The 20,651-nt window shown below is 46.7% G+C and overlaps 1 protein-coding gene across 6 annotated transcripts in view; it reads left to right on the forward strand.

Annotated features, from left to right (window-relative positions):
• The window catches only part of ATP8B4 (ATPase phospholipid transporting 8B4 (putative)), a 4,589,528-nt gene that overhangs the window by 2,686,951 nt on the left and 1,881,926 nt on the right, over positions 1 to 20,651 (forward strand). For all 6 annotated transcript variants that reach the window (XR_013609828.1, XR_013609825.1, XR_013609826.1 and 3 more), the window contains one exon: positions 20,131 to 20,236. Coding sequence is in view for 2 of the 6 variants with exons in the window: in XM_078684774.1 (XP_078540900.1) it covers positions 20,131 to 20,236 (106 nt within the window). In the remaining 4 variants the exon portion in view is untranslated. The remainder of the gene's footprint in view (positions 1 to 20,130; positions 20,237 to 20,651) is intronic.

Genomic DNA, 20,651 nt, shown 5'->3' on the forward strand with positions numbered 1-20,651 from the left:
CATCCTACACCAAGCATTCAACGTTTATAAAAAAGACTGTGAACTCACACTGGGGGATCCTCAATACAGCGGGTATGGAACTACCGCGCCCACGCTTTGCATTCAAAAGAACAGCGAACCTCAAAGACACTCTGATTCACACTCGCCCCAAAAAATCGAGTACACACCCGGTTAAGACCTTATGGGACCTCCCACCGGTCACTGGACACTACCGTTGTGGATCATGTGCAGTGTGCCCTCAAACCATCCAGGGTAAAACCATTGAATTACCGAGGGAGTTCATCTGGACCTTCAATAAACATACCAACTGCAATAGCTCAAGGTGTATCTATGTTCTCATCTGCCCATGTAAGATGCTTTACATTGGGATGACGATGCGCCCTGTAAAACAACGCATCATGGAGCACAATAGTAACATTCGTTGCCTAAAGACACATACAAGACTGTACGACCACTGCAGAGAACACAACCACTCCACAGAGAATATGCGATGGACTGTCCTAGAGTGTCACTCCGCAATAAGCCAGCAAGCCCTCTTCAGATTGGAGCAAAGATGGGTTCATCGTCTGCACACTGATGAACTCGGCCTTAATGATGCGGTGCCTTGGACAATGTTAGCCAGATAATTCAAACTCGGACCTAATAGTCCGTGTCCTAGTAAACAATTTTCGCCACCAAATAAACAACCTTTCCTGTTCCAAGAGGGCGCCCACATTCACCTTCTCAGCCAGGCTGGGTAATCCTCGCTTTCCACACCCGCGTCGCGTTGCTTAGCAACACGCATCGGACACGCCTACCACGGCGCCCGCGCAACTCGCTGTCTTATGCGGCGGGTGCACCTCACGGTCTGACCGGCTGTCCTGTGATGATACCGACGTGGGCGGGGTAGGTGACTAGATGCCTGATGCCAGAAACGAGCAAGGTAAGGCGCACTGGTCCAACGCGAGGATCACCACAGGCGTTTCTTTACGATCGCCGCGGTTGAACCTCAAGCGGCACTACACCAATCGGTAAGCCTCGCCGCTAAGTAACCCCCTGATAAGCAGTGGATTTTACTCGTTTCAGGTGAATTACATATAGTTCTGGCCCCACCAGGTCAGTCGGTGGGATCTCCGACCGGGGACTGCGGGTAAGACTTCCCCTTTTTACTACCTCCCCGGTTTGTTTGATTACTTATATTAAGAACTTTTACCACACTGGTGCTAGCCACGACTTGCCTAGCTCCAGTAGTTAGAGTGTTACAATGGTGCCTTTTTCAATTTTAATTGTTTCCTGTGTGTGAATGCGCACACTCACCGGCGCCTGCATGTTACATATACGACATACAGCATGGCATGATACGCTATATATGCAAATACAATTATGCACGCGAATTGCGGTGCTCATATGTCACTAGCAGGACGCGGTCCAACCTCGTTCTGACTTTTCTTTCTAACCCTCTCTCACACGAGTGCTATCTCCTGACGGGGTCTGTAAATTCCCTTCCCCCCGGAACACATCACCAGCATGTTATTTTTACGTGTTACAATGTTCACAAAAAACAGACATGTGATTGACTGTACCCTTCTTTTGTCTCCTTTCCTAGTCCCAAGGAGGGCCTCAATGGAGGGTTGATCCTACAACACATTCCAGGTCGTATATTCGATTCCTCCAATCACTGAGGTATCGGTAGCAATTATATGAGCACTTTGGTCCTGATGAATTGCCTTAGCGGCAAGAAACATGTCGACCACACTTTAACTGAGGGTTGAATGAGGCTTGGTCACCTTAATTGTCACGCCTCAATACCCCTCAATTTTTCTTTTAACAAAGCAGTGAGCCATACTATTAAAGCTTCGCCTAATGGACTCTACTGACTTTTTTTAAACTTCACTCACGCTCACTATTGCACTTTTTTCCAGGCCCCTCACACTCACACACCCATTGGCAAAGGAATAAAAGAACTCCGCCAAAGTGCAGCACCCTGTGCTGCCCGACGGGCATTGCATCGCCAGCCTGCCGTAGGAGCAGGAAACCAATGATGACACTGTACGATCATCGGGTGGGATGACAGTAGTCGTCCAACCGTTGACTTGTGTGAGGTATCCTTAATTCCGCAAAGGGTTTATCACATTCACTTTTCTTGTCAAACTCAACGAGAGAGAGGTTAGATCTAGTCACTCAGTTGACTTAATCTGGGGAACTCTGTACAATTGTTGTTGATCCCTACTTCGAAGGACATGTACATTGGACCCCGTTAAAAATTTGTCCGTTTTTGTTCCCCCCCTTTTTGATATGATTCCTAGTGTGCACTCTGCACGGGAACCCCTCCTTTTAGGTTACCATTGGTGAAGAATTTTCACCTTTTTGGCCCAATCCGAGTCAGTATTTACTGCTCAAAAAGCACCATCAATTACGCTCTGCTCTGGCTGGCACAGTCCTTGGCACCACATCCTTACTTCTAGAGAGAACCCGGTTGCCAATATGGAGGATGTTCCGGGTCTAAGCTTCGATGAGGACACCATAGCCGAGGCATTTAGAACAACGCCATCAATACTAACCAACCCTCCGGTCTCCACATCTGGTGCATCTTCCGATGAATGGACGACTCTAACGGAGTTGAAGAAAGAACTTATAAGAATTACGATCCACGGGATCATGATGACAGAATACTTGAGAAGCAACATAGCACCACAGGGCTTAATTGTCAATATAATCCCAAGACTCTTCTTGGATGATAAACGTTTCAAAGTGGACTGGTGCCAGGTCTCCTGGAAATGCACCAAGGATCTACTCTTTTTGATCACCCAAACAGCGAAGCGCCTCTCTGACGCATTGCTAGAGAAAATCTCAGCCCTAGAGGCCACCATGAAGAACGCAATATCGAAGAATAACAAGACAGCTTTTACCACCAAGTTATCTGAGATGAATCAAGAAATGGCTGACCACCATGAGTTCTTACTAAAACAGAAGACAACAAAACTTGAGAAGGATATTGCCAAGTTTGCGAAAGAAAAGGTATATCCCTATTTGAAAGATGATTTCAAAGGGAAAAAGAATAATTATTCGTCTGATGAGAACTCAGGCAGTGACAACAGACGTGGATCGACAAGCAGCGACTCCAGTGGTGGCTATCCCTCTAGGAATCCACGACCACCACGCACATGGCAACAAGGTTACCATCAAGGCCCAGTATTCCACGGCCCACCTCATATGACACCACCATGGCAATACCCTTTCTATCCACAAGGCCCCCCGCAATTCTACCCCCTTAATCCGCCACCTTTTCAAGGCAGAGGCTGGGGCAGAGGAAGAGGGCGAAAGCGAGGCGGGCAGAAAGGAGTACAATGGCAGGACCAACCGCCAGTACCGACAGCAATGGAAACCAGGAGCATAGCAGCCAGGGGGAGACGAGTCTGATCGTCAATTTATCCAACAGAATCCTTTCACCAACAGAGAAGAGTGTTTTGGAAAAGGGTCTTGGGTTTGTCCCCACCCCAACCCCTGATAACTTCCTAGAAATGATTGAGCTTAAACAATTCTTCAGGAAAGTACGCCTTCGGGCGTTCTTCGAGGATCGACCTGAACTTCCCAGTCAAGACACGGGTTTGAAAAAACCATCCACCTTCACCCCCACTGATGGGATGGTGCCACCAGAAGTCTTAACCTTCGAGCGAGCGGTTCTAATGAGCCTGCGGAATAAACCAACTATCAAACCCTTCCACAATTTAACAGCTGCGGAAAGACAAGCATCCATTTCCCTGGGCAGGGATGACTCCATTGTCATCAAGCAGGCAGATAAAGGGGGAGCCACGGTTATACAAAACTATGAGGACTACGACCGTGAATGCAGACGACAACTGTCGAACACTACACATTACAGACCACTCATGGAGGACCCCACTAAACGGTTAACGACAACCATCATGGCACTTGTCATTGAAGCTGAGACGAATGAGTGGATAAGTAAGAAGGAAGCAGAATTCCTGGTGATATTGGATCCTGTCACACCTTATTTTTATACCCTCCCCAAAATACATAAGGGGACTACCCCAGTCCCGGGGAGACCCATTGTCTCCGGCATCGGATCTGTGCTGGAGCCTTTGTCCCAATTCTGTGACGCCTTCTTTCAACCTTTGGTGAAACAAATCCCATCCTATCTACAAGACACCAGAGACGTCCTCCGTCTGATTAATGACATCGACGGAAGAGAAGACATCGACCTACTCCTAACCCTAGACGTAGAGGCATTGTACACTAATATTCCACAACAAGCCACATTAGAAGCGGTCGACTCACTGATGCGACAAGAAGAATGGATGTCCCCCACCCCAATAGCCTTCATCATGGAGCTAGCCCATATAGCCCTGACTGAGAATTTTTTCAGATACGAATCCCAACTGTATCATCAGGTCCGCGGAACCTCGATGGGTTCGACATTCGCACCGAGTCTGGCATGTATCTACATGGCCTCGTTTGAAAAGAACCACATCTACCCTCCAGAACATAACCCCTTTCGAGAGAATCTTACCCTCTGGCGTCGATATATCGATGACATTTTGATCTTCTGGAAGGGTGACCGACCCAGTTGCGAGGCCTTTTGCACTTGGATCAACCAGCAGGACCCATTCTTAAAGTTTACGGGCACAATCTCTGAGACAACGATACCCTTCTTAGATCTAACCATCCGATTAGATCCTGCAACCATCAGTACCACCCTCTTTAAAAAGGAGACTGATAGAAACAGTTTGCTCCTTTATAAGAGCCATCACACGAGAGCCCTGAGGGATAACTTGCCCTTCGGGCAATTCCTCCGCCTCCGGAGAAACTGCAGCTCTGTCCAAGACTACAAACAAGAAGCCAGTATTCTGCAACACAAGCTCCGGGAGAGGGGATACCCTACACGACTTTTAAAGACATCATCCAAAAGAGCACTAAATAATAACAGAGAGTCATTGCTTGAAGTCTACCCTAAAGAGCAAGATGACACAATTACATGTGTAACATCCTACACCAAGCATTCAACGTTTATAAAAAAGACTGTGAACTCACACTGGGGGATCCTCAATACAGCGGGTATGGAACTACCGCGCCCACGCTTTGCATTCAAAAGAACAGCGAACCTCAAAGACACTCTGATTCACACTCGCCCCAAAAAATCGAGTACACACCCGGTTAAGACCTTATGGGACCTCCCACCGGTCACTGGACACTACCGTTGTGGATCATGTGTAGTGTGCCCTCAAACCATCCAGGGTAAAACCATTGAATTACCGAGGGAGTTCATCTGGACCTTCAATAAACATACCAACTGCAATAGCTCAAGGTGTATCTATGTTCTCATCTGCCCATGTAAGATGCTTTACATTGGGATGACGATGCGCCCTGTAAAACAACGCATCATGGAGCACAATAGTAACATTCGTTGCCTAAAGACACATACAAGACTGTACGACCACTGCAGAGAACACAACCACTCCACAGAGAATATGCGATGGACTGTCCTAGAGTGTCACTCCGCAATAAGCCAACAAGCCCTCTTCAGATTGGAGCAAAGATGGGTTCATCGTCTGCACACTGATGAACTCGGCCTTAATGATGCGGTGCCTTGGACAATGTTAGCCAGATAATTCAAACTCGGACCTAATAGTCCGTGTCCTAGTAAACAATTTTCGCCACCAAATAAACAACCTTTCCTGTTCCAAGAGGGCGCCCACATTCACTTTCTCAGCCAGGCTGGGTAATCCTCGCTTTCCACACCCGCGTCGCGTTGCTTAGCAACACGCATCGGACACGCCTACCACGGCGCCCGCGCAACTCGCTGTCTTATGCGGCGGGTGCACCTCACGGTCTGACCGGCTGTCCTGTGATGATACCGACGTGGGCGGGGTAGGTGACTAGATGCCTGATGCCAGAAACGAGCAAGGTAAGGCGCACTGGTCCAACGCGAGGATCACCACAGGTGTTTCTTTACGATCGCCGCGGTTGAACCTCAAGCGGCACTACACCAATCGGTAAGCCTCGCCGCTAAGTAACCCCCTGATAAGCGGTGGATTTTACTCGTTTCAGGTGAATTACATATAGTTCTGGCCCCACCAGGTCAGTCGGTGGGATCTCCGACCGGGGACTGCGGGTAAGACTTCCCCTTTTTACTACCTCCCCGGTTTGTTTGATTACTTATATTAAGAACTTTTACCACACTGGTGCTAGCCACGACTTGCCTAGCTCCAGTAGTTAGAGTGTTACAATGGTGCCTTTTTCAATTTTAATTGTTTCCTGTGTGTGAATGCGCACACTCACCGGCGCCTGCATGTTACATATACGACATACAGCATGGCATGATACGCTATATATGCAAATACAATTATGCACGCGAATTGCGGTGCTCATATGTCACTAGCAGGACGCGGTCCAACCTCGTTCTGACTTTTCTTTCTAACCCTCTCTCACACGAGTGCTATCTCCTGACGGGGTCTGTAAATTCCCTTCCCCCCGGAACACATCACCAGCATGTTATTTTTATGTGTTACAATGTTCACAAAAAACAGACATGTGATTGACTGTACCCTTCTTTTGTCTCCTTTCCTAGTCCCAGGGAGGGCCTCAATGGAGGGTTGATCCTACGACACATTCCAGGTCGTATATTCGATTCCTCCAATCACTGAGGTATCGGTAGCAATTATATGAGCACTTTGGTCCTGATGAATTGCCTTAGCGGCAAGAAACATGTCGACCACACTTTAACTGAGGGTTGAATGAGGCTTGGTCACCTTAATTGTCACGCCTCAATACCCCTCAATTTTTCTTTTAACAAAGCAGTGAGCCATACTATTAAAGCTTCGCCTAATGGACTCTACTGACTTTTTTTAAACTTCACTCACGCTCACTATTGTACTTTTTTCCAGGCCCCTCACACTCACACACCCATTGGCAAAGGAATAAAAGAACTCCGCCAAAGTGCAGCACCCTGTGCTGCCCGACGGGCATTGCATCGCCAGCCTGCCGTAGGAGCAGGAAACCAATGATGACACTGTACGATCATCGGGTGGGATGACAGTAGTCGTCCAACCGTTGACTTGTGTGAGGTATCCTTAATTCCGCAAAGGGTTTATCACATTCACTTTTCTTGTCAAACTCAACGAGAGAGAGGTTAGATCTAGTCACTCAGTTGACTTAATCTGGGGAACTCTGTACAATTGTTGTTGATCCCAATATTTAAAAGCAGGCATAATTCCTGTTGGCCTCCAAGTCCGTAACATTCCATGTATCTTTACTGATAATCCTAAATAAATCCACAACTTCAGTCACATTGGTACCACATGCTCCAGGCATTGGTTAGTGTTAGGGATTGACATCGCTACAGAGACCCTCACTAGCCTAGAGATAGAAATTACAGAAATTGAGAAAACACTCCAAGACTCAAACCCAGTCCCTGAAGCAAAGAAACTATTAGACCAAATTCAAAAGACGGTAGATGATTTCTACAGAATTGAATAGAATAAGAAGACTAACAAAGTAAAAAAAGATATCAAATCGTATAACATTGAAACTACCTACCCTTATCTACAGAAAGACTTTTACAGTAATAGGACATATTCTAACCCTCAGAACAGCAGACCCTGGGGACGTTTTAACCGACGCAAAACCCTACTAGGCTTTTCAGATACGTCAGTTGATTCTTCTGACAATTCTGACACTGGTGAAAATCCAAGTACAACCAGCAGGCACCCAGGCCCGAGTGGCAGTAATTTTTTAGGCCGAGGCCAACAAGACACCCCCAAACGGGACCGGGTGAAACGCCCAGCACGGTGGTACAATCCACCAGGCGAACGCCAGACTCGCCACTAATTTTACCAATGTTGAACCAGCCTGCCAACAGCATGTCACATTCCCAGACTATCCCTATTTTTAATCTGTCCCAGCGCGCTCTTTCAGAGGCTGAAATATCTTTCCTCAGCAAGGGATTGTCTTTCGTCCCCACTATACCCACCAATTTTTTGGACCTACACACAGAGATCTTGAGGTTTTTCAGACTGATTCGCCTTCAGGCCTTTTTTCAACTAAATCCCTCACCCATGACTATATCTAACACCCCCTTTAGGCCTCCGTCCACTTTTTCTCCTACGGCCGGAATGATTCCCCCTCGAAGTTATCATCTTCGAGAAAATGGTCGTCAAAGATCTCTCATTACTAAAGGAAACCAAAAAATACATTCCTTACAACCTGTCCCTTGAGGAGAAAAAAGCGATCAGATCACTGAAATCTACTAAATCATTGATCATTAAAAGCGCAGATAAGGGGGGTGGTATTGTCCTCCAGGATAGAGACACATACACCACTGAAATTCTAAGGCAGCTCTCTAACAAAGATCATTATATGAGACTCCCCACCAACCCCACGAAGGAATTACAAGGTCTTATTTCCAAAGTCACTACTGATGCCCTAGAAGCAGGATTCATCAACCAGAAAGAATTTTTATTCCTGAATGTCAAAGCTCCCAGAACGCCGGTGTTTCACACCCTTCCCAAAGTTCATAAAAACACTTCTCATCCCCCTGGCAGACCCATAGTTTCGGGGTGTGGCTCAATTCTTGAGCCCCTCGGACACTATGTGGACTTCTTTATCAAAGAATTTGCGCCAACCACCCAATGCTATGTGAGAGACAGTATGTCCATGATAAATCTCATTGAACAATACCCTTTCATTGAAGACACTCACTTACTTTGTACTCTAGATGTTGAGTCGTTATATATTAACATTCCCCAGACCAGCACCATGCTTGTCATCCAAAAAATACTTGACTCCAGACCACGACCACACTGAGTTCCCTCCATCTTCATTCTCCAATTATTGGAGTTATGCCTCACAAAACATATTTTTGTTTTCAATAATCAATATTACCAACAGGCCAAGGGCACCTCTATGGGGGCTATTTTTTCCCCCCAATCTGGCCATTCTTTTTATGGATTCCATATAAACCAATATCATATTGTCCCCCACCAACCCTTTCTCGTTCGCTATAACCATCTGGAGAAGATATATCGATGATAAATTCCTTATTTGGCGGCATGACCCTGAGACCCTACATCAATTCATACATTGGCTAAACAACAATTGCTCTGGACTCACATTCACTAGTACATTTGACAAAACATCTATAGCTTTTTTAGACCTCACTATTTATCATCTTGAAGGTATTCTACATACCAAATTGTACCATTAGCCCACGGAACGCAACACATTGCTTAGTTACAACAGCAACCGCCCGAGGGCTCTCAGAGACTCATTACCTTATTCTCAATTTTTGAGAATTCGCAGAAATTGCTTTGCCAAAGAAGACTATTTCAAAGAAGCCCCCATGCTGTCAGTTAAACTGAAGAACAGGGGTTGTCCCAAAAGACTGGTCCGCAATGCTCTAAAAAGAGCCTGGTATTGCCCCAGGGAGGCGTTACTTAGCCCTAAACCCAAAAAACAAAAACTCTAAAATTGCATGCGTGACAACTTTTTCTCCAGTATCTAACGCCATGAAGAAATCGATACTTAAATACTGGCCGCTGCTTAATGCAGGAACCCTCAACATAGAGCGCCCCATTTTTGCTTTCCGAAAGAGTTCTAATCTCCAAAACCATTTAGTTAGAGCTGCACTCCCCAATCCAGTCCAGCGCCACACACTAGACGCACATTGGAATCCTATCCCTTTGGTAGGACACGCTAAATGCGGCGCGTGCAATGTATGTGAACATACGATGGAAGGCAAATCCTTCATTTTCAACAATGTACAAATCCACTGTCATACATTCACGAATTGTAATATATGCGATGTAATTTATTTAGACCAATGCCCATGTTCAAAAGTGAATATTGGCCAGACGAAACAAAAAATCAAAATCCGGATTTGAAAACATCGGAGCCGTGTGCGTTGCAAAACCGCAAATGCCCCACTGGTTGACATTTTTTTGAAAGAATGGCATGATGAGAATGACATTAAATGGACAGTTCTAAAAGCACTCAAACTACCCCCAGGTGGCACGACATGGCCCTCTTATTGAACAAAGAAGAACTAAAAATGATCATTCTTATGGACAGCATAAGAACAGGATTCAACAGGAGCGAGGATTGGACTTCTCTCCTTTAGTTAATTCTCGATCTGATACCTTATGTCGCAATTTACATGTGCCAAAAATGCTAACATTTATGTTAGAAATGATTTATCTGTCACTTTTTAAACAGTCACTCTTTCATTATTTTAAGCACCCAGTCGTGTCTCCCCACCACGTTTTGTTGCATATTCTGCACTTCCCCTCACCTAATAGGGCTGCTGCTTCTAGCAATTATTGTTAGTAAGTTTCCCCACTTGCCTATCGTCACTCCTAGCACATTCATCTACTTCCCCTCAACTAAGATGGCCGCCACCCTCGCCGACTATTTCTATCCTGTCAACGCGCCTCTCGAATGTCGCTCTTGCCGCCGCCAACACGCCTGGCAGTCCCTCTGCATACACCTACTGGATATCGAGGTAAGGGAACCCCTTTTCCTACCCGCCCGTCTCTATTGGCATCACGACTGTCTGACCACCGTCCTCTGATGCCATTATTGTTTCTTTCCAGACATTATCCCTCTCCTAAGCTAACCGATCGGGACACTGTTCCTGCAATTCGCCCCGTGCCTTTATTCACTCTAGCATGGCGTCCTTCCATTTTCTAACCTTTCCCGCTGAGCGCCTTGGATATCCCGAAGTAGCCAGTATTCCCACAAGGTAATTATACGATCACACTAGATGGCCTTCTCCACCCCCGATTCCCTCACCTTGTTTTTTAATTTTAATTAATTTATCCTTTCCCCGCCAGCCTCACGCTGACGTCGAGCCTTCCTGCGATCAAACCGGTAATTTGACTGCGATCTGGTAACAGTCCACCTCCAGACTACCCTAGTCACGCCAATTTTTTAACGCCACTCCACACTGGCTTAACTGGCTCCCTCTCTCCTCCAGGATCTCGAGTCACCCTTGAACCCGATTCGAGCCGACTGCATGACCAGAGGTTTTGCCATGTTTGCGAGTCTACCACCAGACTAGAGGCTAATTCACCTTAATTTACCCTGCCTTAGTCCAAGCTTCCTGGGTAAGGATCCCCTCCTGACACCCCCAGCCTCACGCCCTTATAGATCACTTGCAAACACAGATAGTCACTGCTATAACATCGTAGCAAGTCATCACGACTCTATCACGGGTATAATAATGGTTGGCCTCCCCTTGTTCTTTACTACTTCACTAGATTAAATACATGGAAATGCAACAGGTCCTCTCACTAATTGCATGGTCTTGTGACAAACTATGTAATGTTTAAAGCTGTATGTTCTTGCATCACCCTTGTCTTTTAAACAAGCTTTTCTTGCCTTTTTCTCTCCCCGCATTTTTTCCCACAGGCTTGTAATTAATATTCAGGCATCCATTCCCTAGTCCTGATGATGATCCTTATATTTTTGTGTTTAGGATCAAAACACCGTCGACATGTGAAATAGTTAAACACTAGTTTTCCACTGTGTTACAAATCGTGTGTTTTCTATACAAGGACAGCTTTGCTTAATTTTACTTAAATACGTGCTTTCTTTTCTCTTTCTTGCCTGAAAAGTGTCTTTCCCTCCGTTTGTTATTTCTGTTTTTTCCGTTGTATATTGGATACAGGAGTGTATCCCACTGTATATTTGTGCTCACAAAATCCTTTTATTCTTGATATTGATTAAATCTCGTGTCCGGCTGGACACTTTTTTTGCTTATAGTACACATTGTTGGCTATAATTCATTGAATTGTTTCACTTGATACGTTAAGGACCAATGTTGTCGCACAAAAATTTCTACCCCAGGTCCTTAACCACCTAGAGGGTTCCCTTGTTGTTATATAACCACATGGGCAGAACGAGCATCCTTCCCATTTTGGATTTAGGTGCCCATGGGGCAATGAAACTCTTTGGTAGTCACTCACAAGCCCAGGGGGCTAACCAAGTGGGGCCTCCCTCCATCTCCCTCCAGAGGGGTGTCCCGCAAACCCAACAGCACTAGAACTGAATCAAGGAAGGAAAGCAGTTGGTGAGCAGGGCTGTCTGAGCACTGGTCTCACAAACACCAGAGTCCAGCAATAAGATTGATGTGTAATCGGAGGCCTCTCAGTCAATCGTTCATTCCCTATGTTTAATGGGCCACAATCATTTCAGTGGGCCGCTGCAGGCCTGTTCGCCTTGGAGCGGGCAAACAGGGAGTTGCACGTGGCCTCAATAGTTATGGCCCACAGTCTCTAAGGAGGCAGAGAAGAGGGGAGGAGGAATATAGCAGGAAACAATATTATACCGTCTAGTGGTCATAAAACCCTCAATCCCAACATATCTCCCCTGTGGGTCTTTGTGGATCTTGGTGACCATCATCGGAAGGGATATGTGTAACAAAATGGGCCACCACCCGGGAACCCCATTCAAAATAGGAGTGAAACACTATATCTTAGATGAACCGACCCACAAAGGAACACCGGGATACCAATGTAAGGGTCTCCTGCAAGAGAACAATAGCAGGTTCACACCTCTTAATATAGCGCAACTCTTAATCTGGTCTGCTGGAATCCTGCTAATCCCCTAAATTGACATGGCAGTACTTTATTACCAACACAATTGGCTACTGATGTGCCTTTTAAGTCCCTACTATATGGTACTAAGGTACCCAGGGTATAGGTACAACAGGGGTCTCCCATAGGCTGTCTCATGTATTATGGAGTCCACCTAAACTGTGACTACAGGTCTGCCATTGCAGCCTGTGTGAGTTGGTGCTTGCACCTCTCATGACAGATATAAGATTCCTTATATCTGAGGTCACTACACTTTAAACCTATAAGTCACTCCTATGGCAGGCTCTTCAATCCTGAGGGCAGGGTGCGTGGTTATGAGTATGAGGATGCCTGTGCATGAGCAGGATACCCCTAAAAATGCCAGAGTCCATTCTCCAGGCGTTGTAAGTACGGTCAGCTATTTTTTGACATATAGTGGGCATCAGTCATTATGAGATGTCTAACTATTTAGTGGCTGCACCAAACCCAGTCATGTTTGGTATCAAACATGTTGGAATCATATCCCAGCACCAATTCCAGTGTTGGAAGTATGATCTCATGTACTGTGGGCTTCTTAGGGGACCACCCTTTGCTCCCTGTAACAGCCTTTCAGGGTCTGCCAGCAAGCTTGTGCTGCTACAGACCACAGACACAATTCTGCCCTCCTGTTGCTGGGCCAATCTCGAGCAGGGGAAGGTAGAACAATAGGTTTCCTATCACATGGAGGTGTGACCACCTTCCAGACAGAACAGGTGGGACCTCTGATTCGTTCCAACACTTTCCTTAGGGTACTTAAGGGCTTACCTTTGGGTTGGTCCTTAGATTCGTTGTGGCACATGACTAAACCCTGAAACTTGCTGGACACTTGGACTTCTTTGGACTTTGAATGGAACAGAGATTGCACCAAGAAAGACTCCTGCTTCACCTGGTCTGGCTGTTCTTTGAGTCTTCTTCATCATCTGTGTCTGTGCTTCATCCTTGTTCCTCGACAGACCTGTGGGCATCAAGGTCACCCGAAGAAATCTCCCTTGGAGTGAAGTTGTCACTCCCCTGCATCTGCAGGCACCGCAACGAAGCTGACCGGTCTGCTGGTCCTGTTGCCAAACAAACTTCCTGAGGCTCAGCAACACATGTGGTGCTTCTCCCGAAAGGCCTGACCTGTCCTCTCTGCAACTTTGAGGCCAGTATTCTTCATCGGAACTGCTGCTGTACTCCAGAGATCTTTGCGCTACGAGAAGCTCCAGCCTCCAGCACACTTCCCTCCAAGATCAGCTTCCTCACTGCATCCTCTGCACGGTGGGCCTCCACCTATGGTGAGCTGCTCAAGGACCTCTTTTGAGTCCTGTGCCTCTGGCCTGTGGGTTCTCCTAAGGGTCTTCACTTGCTTCAGTCGGCTCCTCTCCTTGCTCGGGGGCTGCTCTGACTCTCCTGCTGTTGGTGTATCCCTTGGACCTTGCTGCTTCAAACGTTTCTCCTTTTTTGTCTTCCACATCAGTTGCGGCTACCAAGATTTGTTGGCACCCCCGCCAGACACAGACCACCGAGTCACTGACATCCAACGTGGGACAGCTCATGATCAGCTTCTGATCTTCCTCAGCCTCGCCTGGTCCTCACAACTGCTGCGACAAGATCACCGTTGACTCTACAGAACCTCCAAACATTTAGTGGGCATTGTCTCTCCATGCCTCCTAGTCATCTCAGAGTGGCATAGACTCTGTCCCCTCTGCTTACAGGCTCTTCACTTCCAGAATCCACCCTTGGATTACACCCGACTCCTTCGTCATCATCTCCAGAGGCATCTTCGTCAAAGTCTCCCTTTGCTGTCTACAGATGGTTCCGACCTCACTTCACTCCTATGCACCCGGCTTGCCTGCTGTAGGTAACCTGGTTCCTGGGGCATCTACAGGTGGAGTGGCTCCCCAACCTTCAGGTTTCTTCTGAGTGCTCTGGGAACGGTCCTTCTTCTTAAAAACTTAAACTGTGAGTTTACCTTTGACTTCCATTGGTCATGCAACTGTGTTGCCACTTTGCACACAGCCTCGGTGGGGTTCCTGGGTACTTATATTGGGTGGTTCTTATGTTCCTGGCTACTCTGGGTTTTTGGTGAAAATCCCATTCTCCTTTGCAGTTTGCATTCTTTCTTAGTATAAGGTTTTGTCTCCCCCTGGAGACCACTGTATTTTGTGCTGGTTACCTAATTGATTTTGAAGTATTCTTGTGTATTAATTATTATTTAGGAGTTTGTAGAGCATGCAGCTACTACCAATGGAGGTGTCCCGGAGCTGTGGCAGTCGGCTGGTTACAGATGTGGAAGGGACTAGGTGTTTGTGAAGAACCAGGTTTTCAGGGCACGACAGATAGTTAGTTCAGTCTCTGATAAGCGGATAGTGAGTGGTAGGTCATTCCAGAGTTTGGCAGTTCTAACCGCGAAGGCTCTGCCGTCAGTCCTTGCCTTACAAAAGCGGGGAATGACGAGGGGACACAGATGGTTGGGTTTCAGGGCCTGGACGTGATGGTAATGTTGGAGTCTGTTTCTCCGATACGCCGGGCCCAGTCCCCTGGTGGCTCTGAATGCCAGGGTAAGATCCATGAATCCAATGTGCCTGATCACAGGTAACCAGTGAAGGTTTCTCAGTTGGGGAGTGATCGAGTGGCAAAAAGGTATCTTGCAGATCAGTCTGGCAGCAGCGTTCTGAATTATCTGCAGTGTCTAAGAGTGAGATAAGCGGGGAGACCTAGGTAGAGACTGTTAGCCTAGTCCAGGTGTGATGTGATAAGTGCATGGACTACTGTCCGTCGACACTCCAATGGAAGGAAGTAGAGGAATTTCCACATAGTACGTAGCTTCCCAAAGCATGAGGAAGAGACTTGCCTAATTTGAGATTTACAGCACAGATCATTGTCGAATCTGAAACCCAGGTTTCTCACCAAGTCAAAGGGGTCAGTGGGAGGATACATCTCCTGTGGCCATCATAGCGCGGGGGAAAGGGGTCTTTTGGTTGAAGAAGAGTTCCATGGTTTTATCCAAGTTACGCTTCAGACAGTCAGTGTCATCCAGGCCGAGATGTTGCTCAGGCATATTCTGAAGTTAGCAAAAGTAGCTTCCGATTGATCCACGAAGGAGAACTCCAGTTGGGTGTCATCCACGTAGGAGACCACCCGAACCCCACAGGATTCCACCAGAGCCACTAGTAGTGAAAGGTAGGCTTCAAAAAGAAGAGGACTCAATGCGGATCCCGGGAGGATCCCACGCAGCAGTGGTTTCTCGGCAGAGATGAAACGGCGGAGGAAGATTTGTTGTAATAATAGTAATCCACATTTGTAAAGCGCGAACCATCACCCGTTAGGGTCTCTAGGCGCTGGGGGCCATCGGGAAGATTAATCAGGCTATTGCCCAGAGTCACATGGTGCTGGGCTAAGCCGCCGCCGGCCCTGGGGATCGAACCATGATCCACAGATTCCGGAGTCAGTCACCCTGGCCGTGGCGCCACACCTCTCCCCTGGTTTTCTAAAAATATCCGGATTCAGGACAGGGCCCTACCTAGAATCCCCAAGTCTCTTAATCTGTCCAAAAGAATAGGGTGGGCCACTGTGTCGAAGGCCATGGACAGGTTGAGAAGAACAAGCATAGCTGCTTTGTCCTACTTGACATTCTTGTAGATGTGCTCGGAAACTTCAAGGAGGGCTGATTCCGTGCTATAGCCCGCTCTGAAGCCGGTTTGGGAGTCGTGGAAAAGATTCCTAGATTCTAGATCATTGGAGAGTTGCTCTTGGACTATTTGTTCAATTTTCGCCTGTGCTGGAAGCAGGGAGATGGGTCTGAAGTTTTTTTAATTCAGCCAGGTCAGCATCCATTTTTTTGAGGATCAGCAGGAGGTAGGCCTGTTTCCACACTGCAGGGAAGATTCCTGAGCTAAAGGAGGAATTCCAGACCTGATTTAATGGGGCTTTGATAAATGGTGCAAAGAGTTTAAAAAACAGGGCCGGGCAGGGATTGCCAGGAGACCCAGATTTGCAATTTAATGGTATTTGCAGAGAAGCATCAAGAGAGAGAGGGTGGAATGTGGTCAGGGCATCATTGTTGTCAGGTGAAATAGTGAGCTCTGAGGTAGTCTGTGGGGAAGTGAAGGTTGTGTAGATAGCTGGATTTTGTCTTGGAAAAATTCTGACAGTCCCGTACAAAGAGAAGTGGTTAATAGAAGTGTACTGGCAGTGGCCGCAGGCTTATTGAAATCTTGGACAATTGTAAAGAGTGTTTTCGCTGAGTTTCCAGCTGAGCTGATCTTATTGGTGAAATAGTCTTTCATAGTGTTGTGCTTGAGTTTGTGAAAATTCTTTAAGGCTTTTCTGTATGCCTGCTTCGTAGCGGGTTCATAGGGTAGTCTCCTGGAGCACTCCATTTTTTTACAGCAGCTTTTCTGCCTGGATGAAGTGACTGATCTAAGGGGGCAACAATTTCCAAAGCTTTGGACATCCAGCTGTTGAAGTTTACTGAATCTGTGTCAGGGTTACCTGACAATTGGAGGGGTGTTGTAGAGAGAGCGGGTGTCATACTATTTCTGGTGATGTTGCGTCACATCCTCCTTTTCTCTAGGACTTGATGTGGTCTAGGAATGAGGTAGTTCAGCTCCGGGCTAAAAGGTATTAGAAAGTGGTCTGACCAGGTGAGCAGTAAGGGGGGCACTACTTTCAAATCAGGATTATTTGTAAAAATAAGGTCCAGAGTATGACTTGCTGAGTGCATAGGGCCGTTTACAAGCTGTGTCAGGTAGAGGCCTTCAAATGCTTCAGCCAATTGACTAGCTTTGGTGCAATTGTCGTTATCCATGTGGACGTTGAAATCACCAAAGATCATGAACCTGGCGTGCTTGAGGTCAGCTGCTATAACGTATAGTTCTGACAGGTGACAGACTAGGGAGTTTAGGGGTCTGTAAACTAAGATGCCGGCCATAGAGAGGCCCAAAGCAATCTTAATGCAGAAGAACATTGTTTCTAGGTGCCCCGTGTTATTGATTTTCCTGTGTGAAATTTCTCAGCTCGGAAGATCACAGCCACACACCCCCCCCCCCCGGTTTTCTTTCCAACCCTGTTGACCCCTATCAACCAATATTCAGTATTCAGCCGGGATGGCTAGTGTGAGATCAAGGCTTGAGCTTTCTCTGAGGCAGGTTTCGGTGAGGAACATTAAGTCCCACAAGTGGGATTCCATGTAAAGCCAAATTTCATCAGCATGTCTGGGGAGGGATCTGCAGTTAATCAAGCAGGACCTTATGGGGGGGGAGTGGGTCCGAGCCTGATCAGTGGGGGCGGTGTTTTTGGAGGGAGCGGGTTTGAGTTGCAGGGAACCTGACACAAGAGAGTATGGCCAGAAGCTGCGGTCTGTTTGTTGGAGAGACCCCATGCAGTCTAATTTGAATGTGTACTCACAATCCCTGATATTCATTTTCAGTAGTTCCCTGTAAGAGCAGATTCATCCACTGGGAGAGCCACGGACAGCATGGCTGGCACTGGCCACAGTCTAAATGCGGACGGGCTTGGCTCAGGAGCGCCTTTGGTGCTCCCGCCGCGCGCAGCCGCTCCGTGGCCCCGTTTAAATTAACCACCATGAGCAGGAAAGCTAGAGCGCTGCCCCGCAATGCGCCTGCTTCCGGCCTCATGGTTAATTTACTGAGTGGGAGAGTCATGTGAAGAGAACCTGCCCCTGATCGTGTGGAGTATGCCTCAATTAATTCAAATTCACAGACAGTAAGTGTCGATGTAGTTAAAAAGCATAAAAAACAGATTAACCACAGTTTTAAAAAGAATATGCCTGCACCTTACGGCAGTTGGCAGCCGCATGCACTCCGCGCCTCGGTCCCGTTTAAATAAACTACCATGAGCGGAAAGCTAGAGCGCTGCCCCGCAATGCGCCAGCTTCCAGCCTCACGGTGAATTTACTGAGTGGGAGGATCAGGTGGAGAGAGTCTGTCCGATTGTGTGGAATATGCCTCAATGAATGCCAATTCAAATTGACACACAGTAAATATCGATATGTTTATAAAGCATAAAAATAGATTAACCACAGTTTAAAAACAGGTTAACCACTGGGGCATTCCAGTTGAAGGAGTATTTGCATGTCATCTGCATAATTATAGCACGTAAGGTGAAATTTATTGATCAGTACTGGTAATGACTTCATGTAGATGTTGAAAAGCATGGGCGAGATGATAGAACCTTGAGGGACCCCTGCTTTTGTGGAGTACGGTTTGGACGAGAAAGGTGGGTATGGGTGACATTAGTTCTGTTTCGAAGGTAGGACGCGATCCAGTCTAGAGCAGTCCCTCTATGGCGGCTTCATAGAGTCTTTGTTTCAGAGTGTCATGGTCAACCGTGTCAAAGGCAACTGAGAGGTCAAAGAGGTGTAGTGCAGCAACCCCGCTGCGGTCAACTGTATTCTTTAGGTCATCTCAGATGGCAAGGAGGGCAGAATCAGTGCCTCTTCCCGAACGGAATCCCATTTGGAAGTCTGAAAGTATGCCATTGTCTTCAATGAATTGTGACATCTGGGCGAACGCTGCTCTTTCTATCAGTTTGCCCAGGAACGGTCCATTTGTAATGGGTCTGTAGTTGTCAGGGTTCAGCTGGTCCAAGTGCCAAAGTACTTAAAGTACTAAAGTACTGTGGGAAGGCCACAGTACTTTAGGCGGTGGTTGGAAGGGTGAGCTAGCTCATGGGCTCCGTAAGGGGCGACTGGCTGTTTTTGCTCTGCGGCCCTTGCACTGCCCCCTCCACCACATCCATCACCTGCTGCTGGCCACGTGTTAAAGTCATGATTCAGCGCCTCCCCTTTATGCCCGCTGCTCGAGCGCAGCAGGCTCCCACCTCCTCCACGCCAGGCGGGGGATGCAGATGCTTCCAGCATCCTGCTTTTTTGTGTGGATACTGAGGTCTCAGCCGAGGAGCCAGGAAGCATTCAGCTCGTCACCTTAGCTTGCTAGACCACAATCCATTGAAAACTAAATGACAGCCAGTGTGCAGCTCCTGTCTATTTTGATCACAGATGCATATTTGTCACTGCCAACCATTTATGAAAATCATCTGTAAGGCAACAACAGGAAGCAGTGTCGAAAGCAATGCACTCAAATGAAAATGTAATGAACCAGTAAACATTACCAGATAGTTGTTCCAGTATCGTACTTAATGATGTTTACTACCTATCGCTGGTTTCCCAAAACGTTGACCTTTTCTACTTTACAGTATTAACATTAACCTACAGAGATAAGGTTCTGTAAGCCTTTAACAATAGAGATACGGTTCTGTCAGCCTTTAAAAATTATCCTTTAAAAGCGAAATTCTAAATTGATTCCTGTTCTGCCATGTTTTGCAGAGTAGAATATCTTCATTACTAGAACTACTGGATTTGTTGTTAATGTAAATTAAAATTATTTTAGGTCTCATTTGTTACCTTTAATTGATTCTTTAAATCGAAAATCGATTCAATGTAGTAATGTTTTTATCGTTAAGACATGTAAAAAAAATCTTTGGAATGAACTGAATTTAATCAATACATTTTTCTTATCAGAAACTGCCATGAATATTGGTTACTCTTGCCATATGCTGACAGATGATATGACTGAGATCTTCATTATATCTGGCCATTCAGCAGTGGAAGTACGAGAGGAGCTCAGGTACCAGTGTGTTTGTACTAGCACATTTAATATTATTCTAATGTTAAATAGTACTCAGAAAGAACTTAAAGTAGAGCACGGTTAATGTCTGATTACTTACCGGTAATCTTCATTACCCCGATTAGGGTCCTCCCCGTCCCAGTCCTTACTACATGAGGCAGTCCTGCCTCCACCCAGCCAATCAAAACGCCAGAAATTCAAAGGTCGAAGGTTTCATAAGCCCCTCCCGCCACCACCATGCCTGTTATCAACAAGACTCAGACACAAACACAGCGGGAGGGAGGGAGGGAAGAGGACTGGGACGGGGAGGACCCTAATCGGGGTAATGAAGATTACCGGTAAGTAATAAGACATTACCCCCTCATGGGTCCTCCCCGTCCCAGTCCTTACTACGTGTGGAACTCACAAGCAGAGA

The sequence above is a fragment of the Lissotriton helveticus genome, chromosome 3_2, assembly GCF_964261635.1.
Source record: "Lissotriton helveticus chromosome 3_2, aLisHel1.1, whole genome shotgun sequence".
NCBI classification, from domain to species: Eukaryota; Metazoa; Chordata; class Amphibia; order Caudata; family Salamandridae; genus Lissotriton; species Lissotriton helveticus.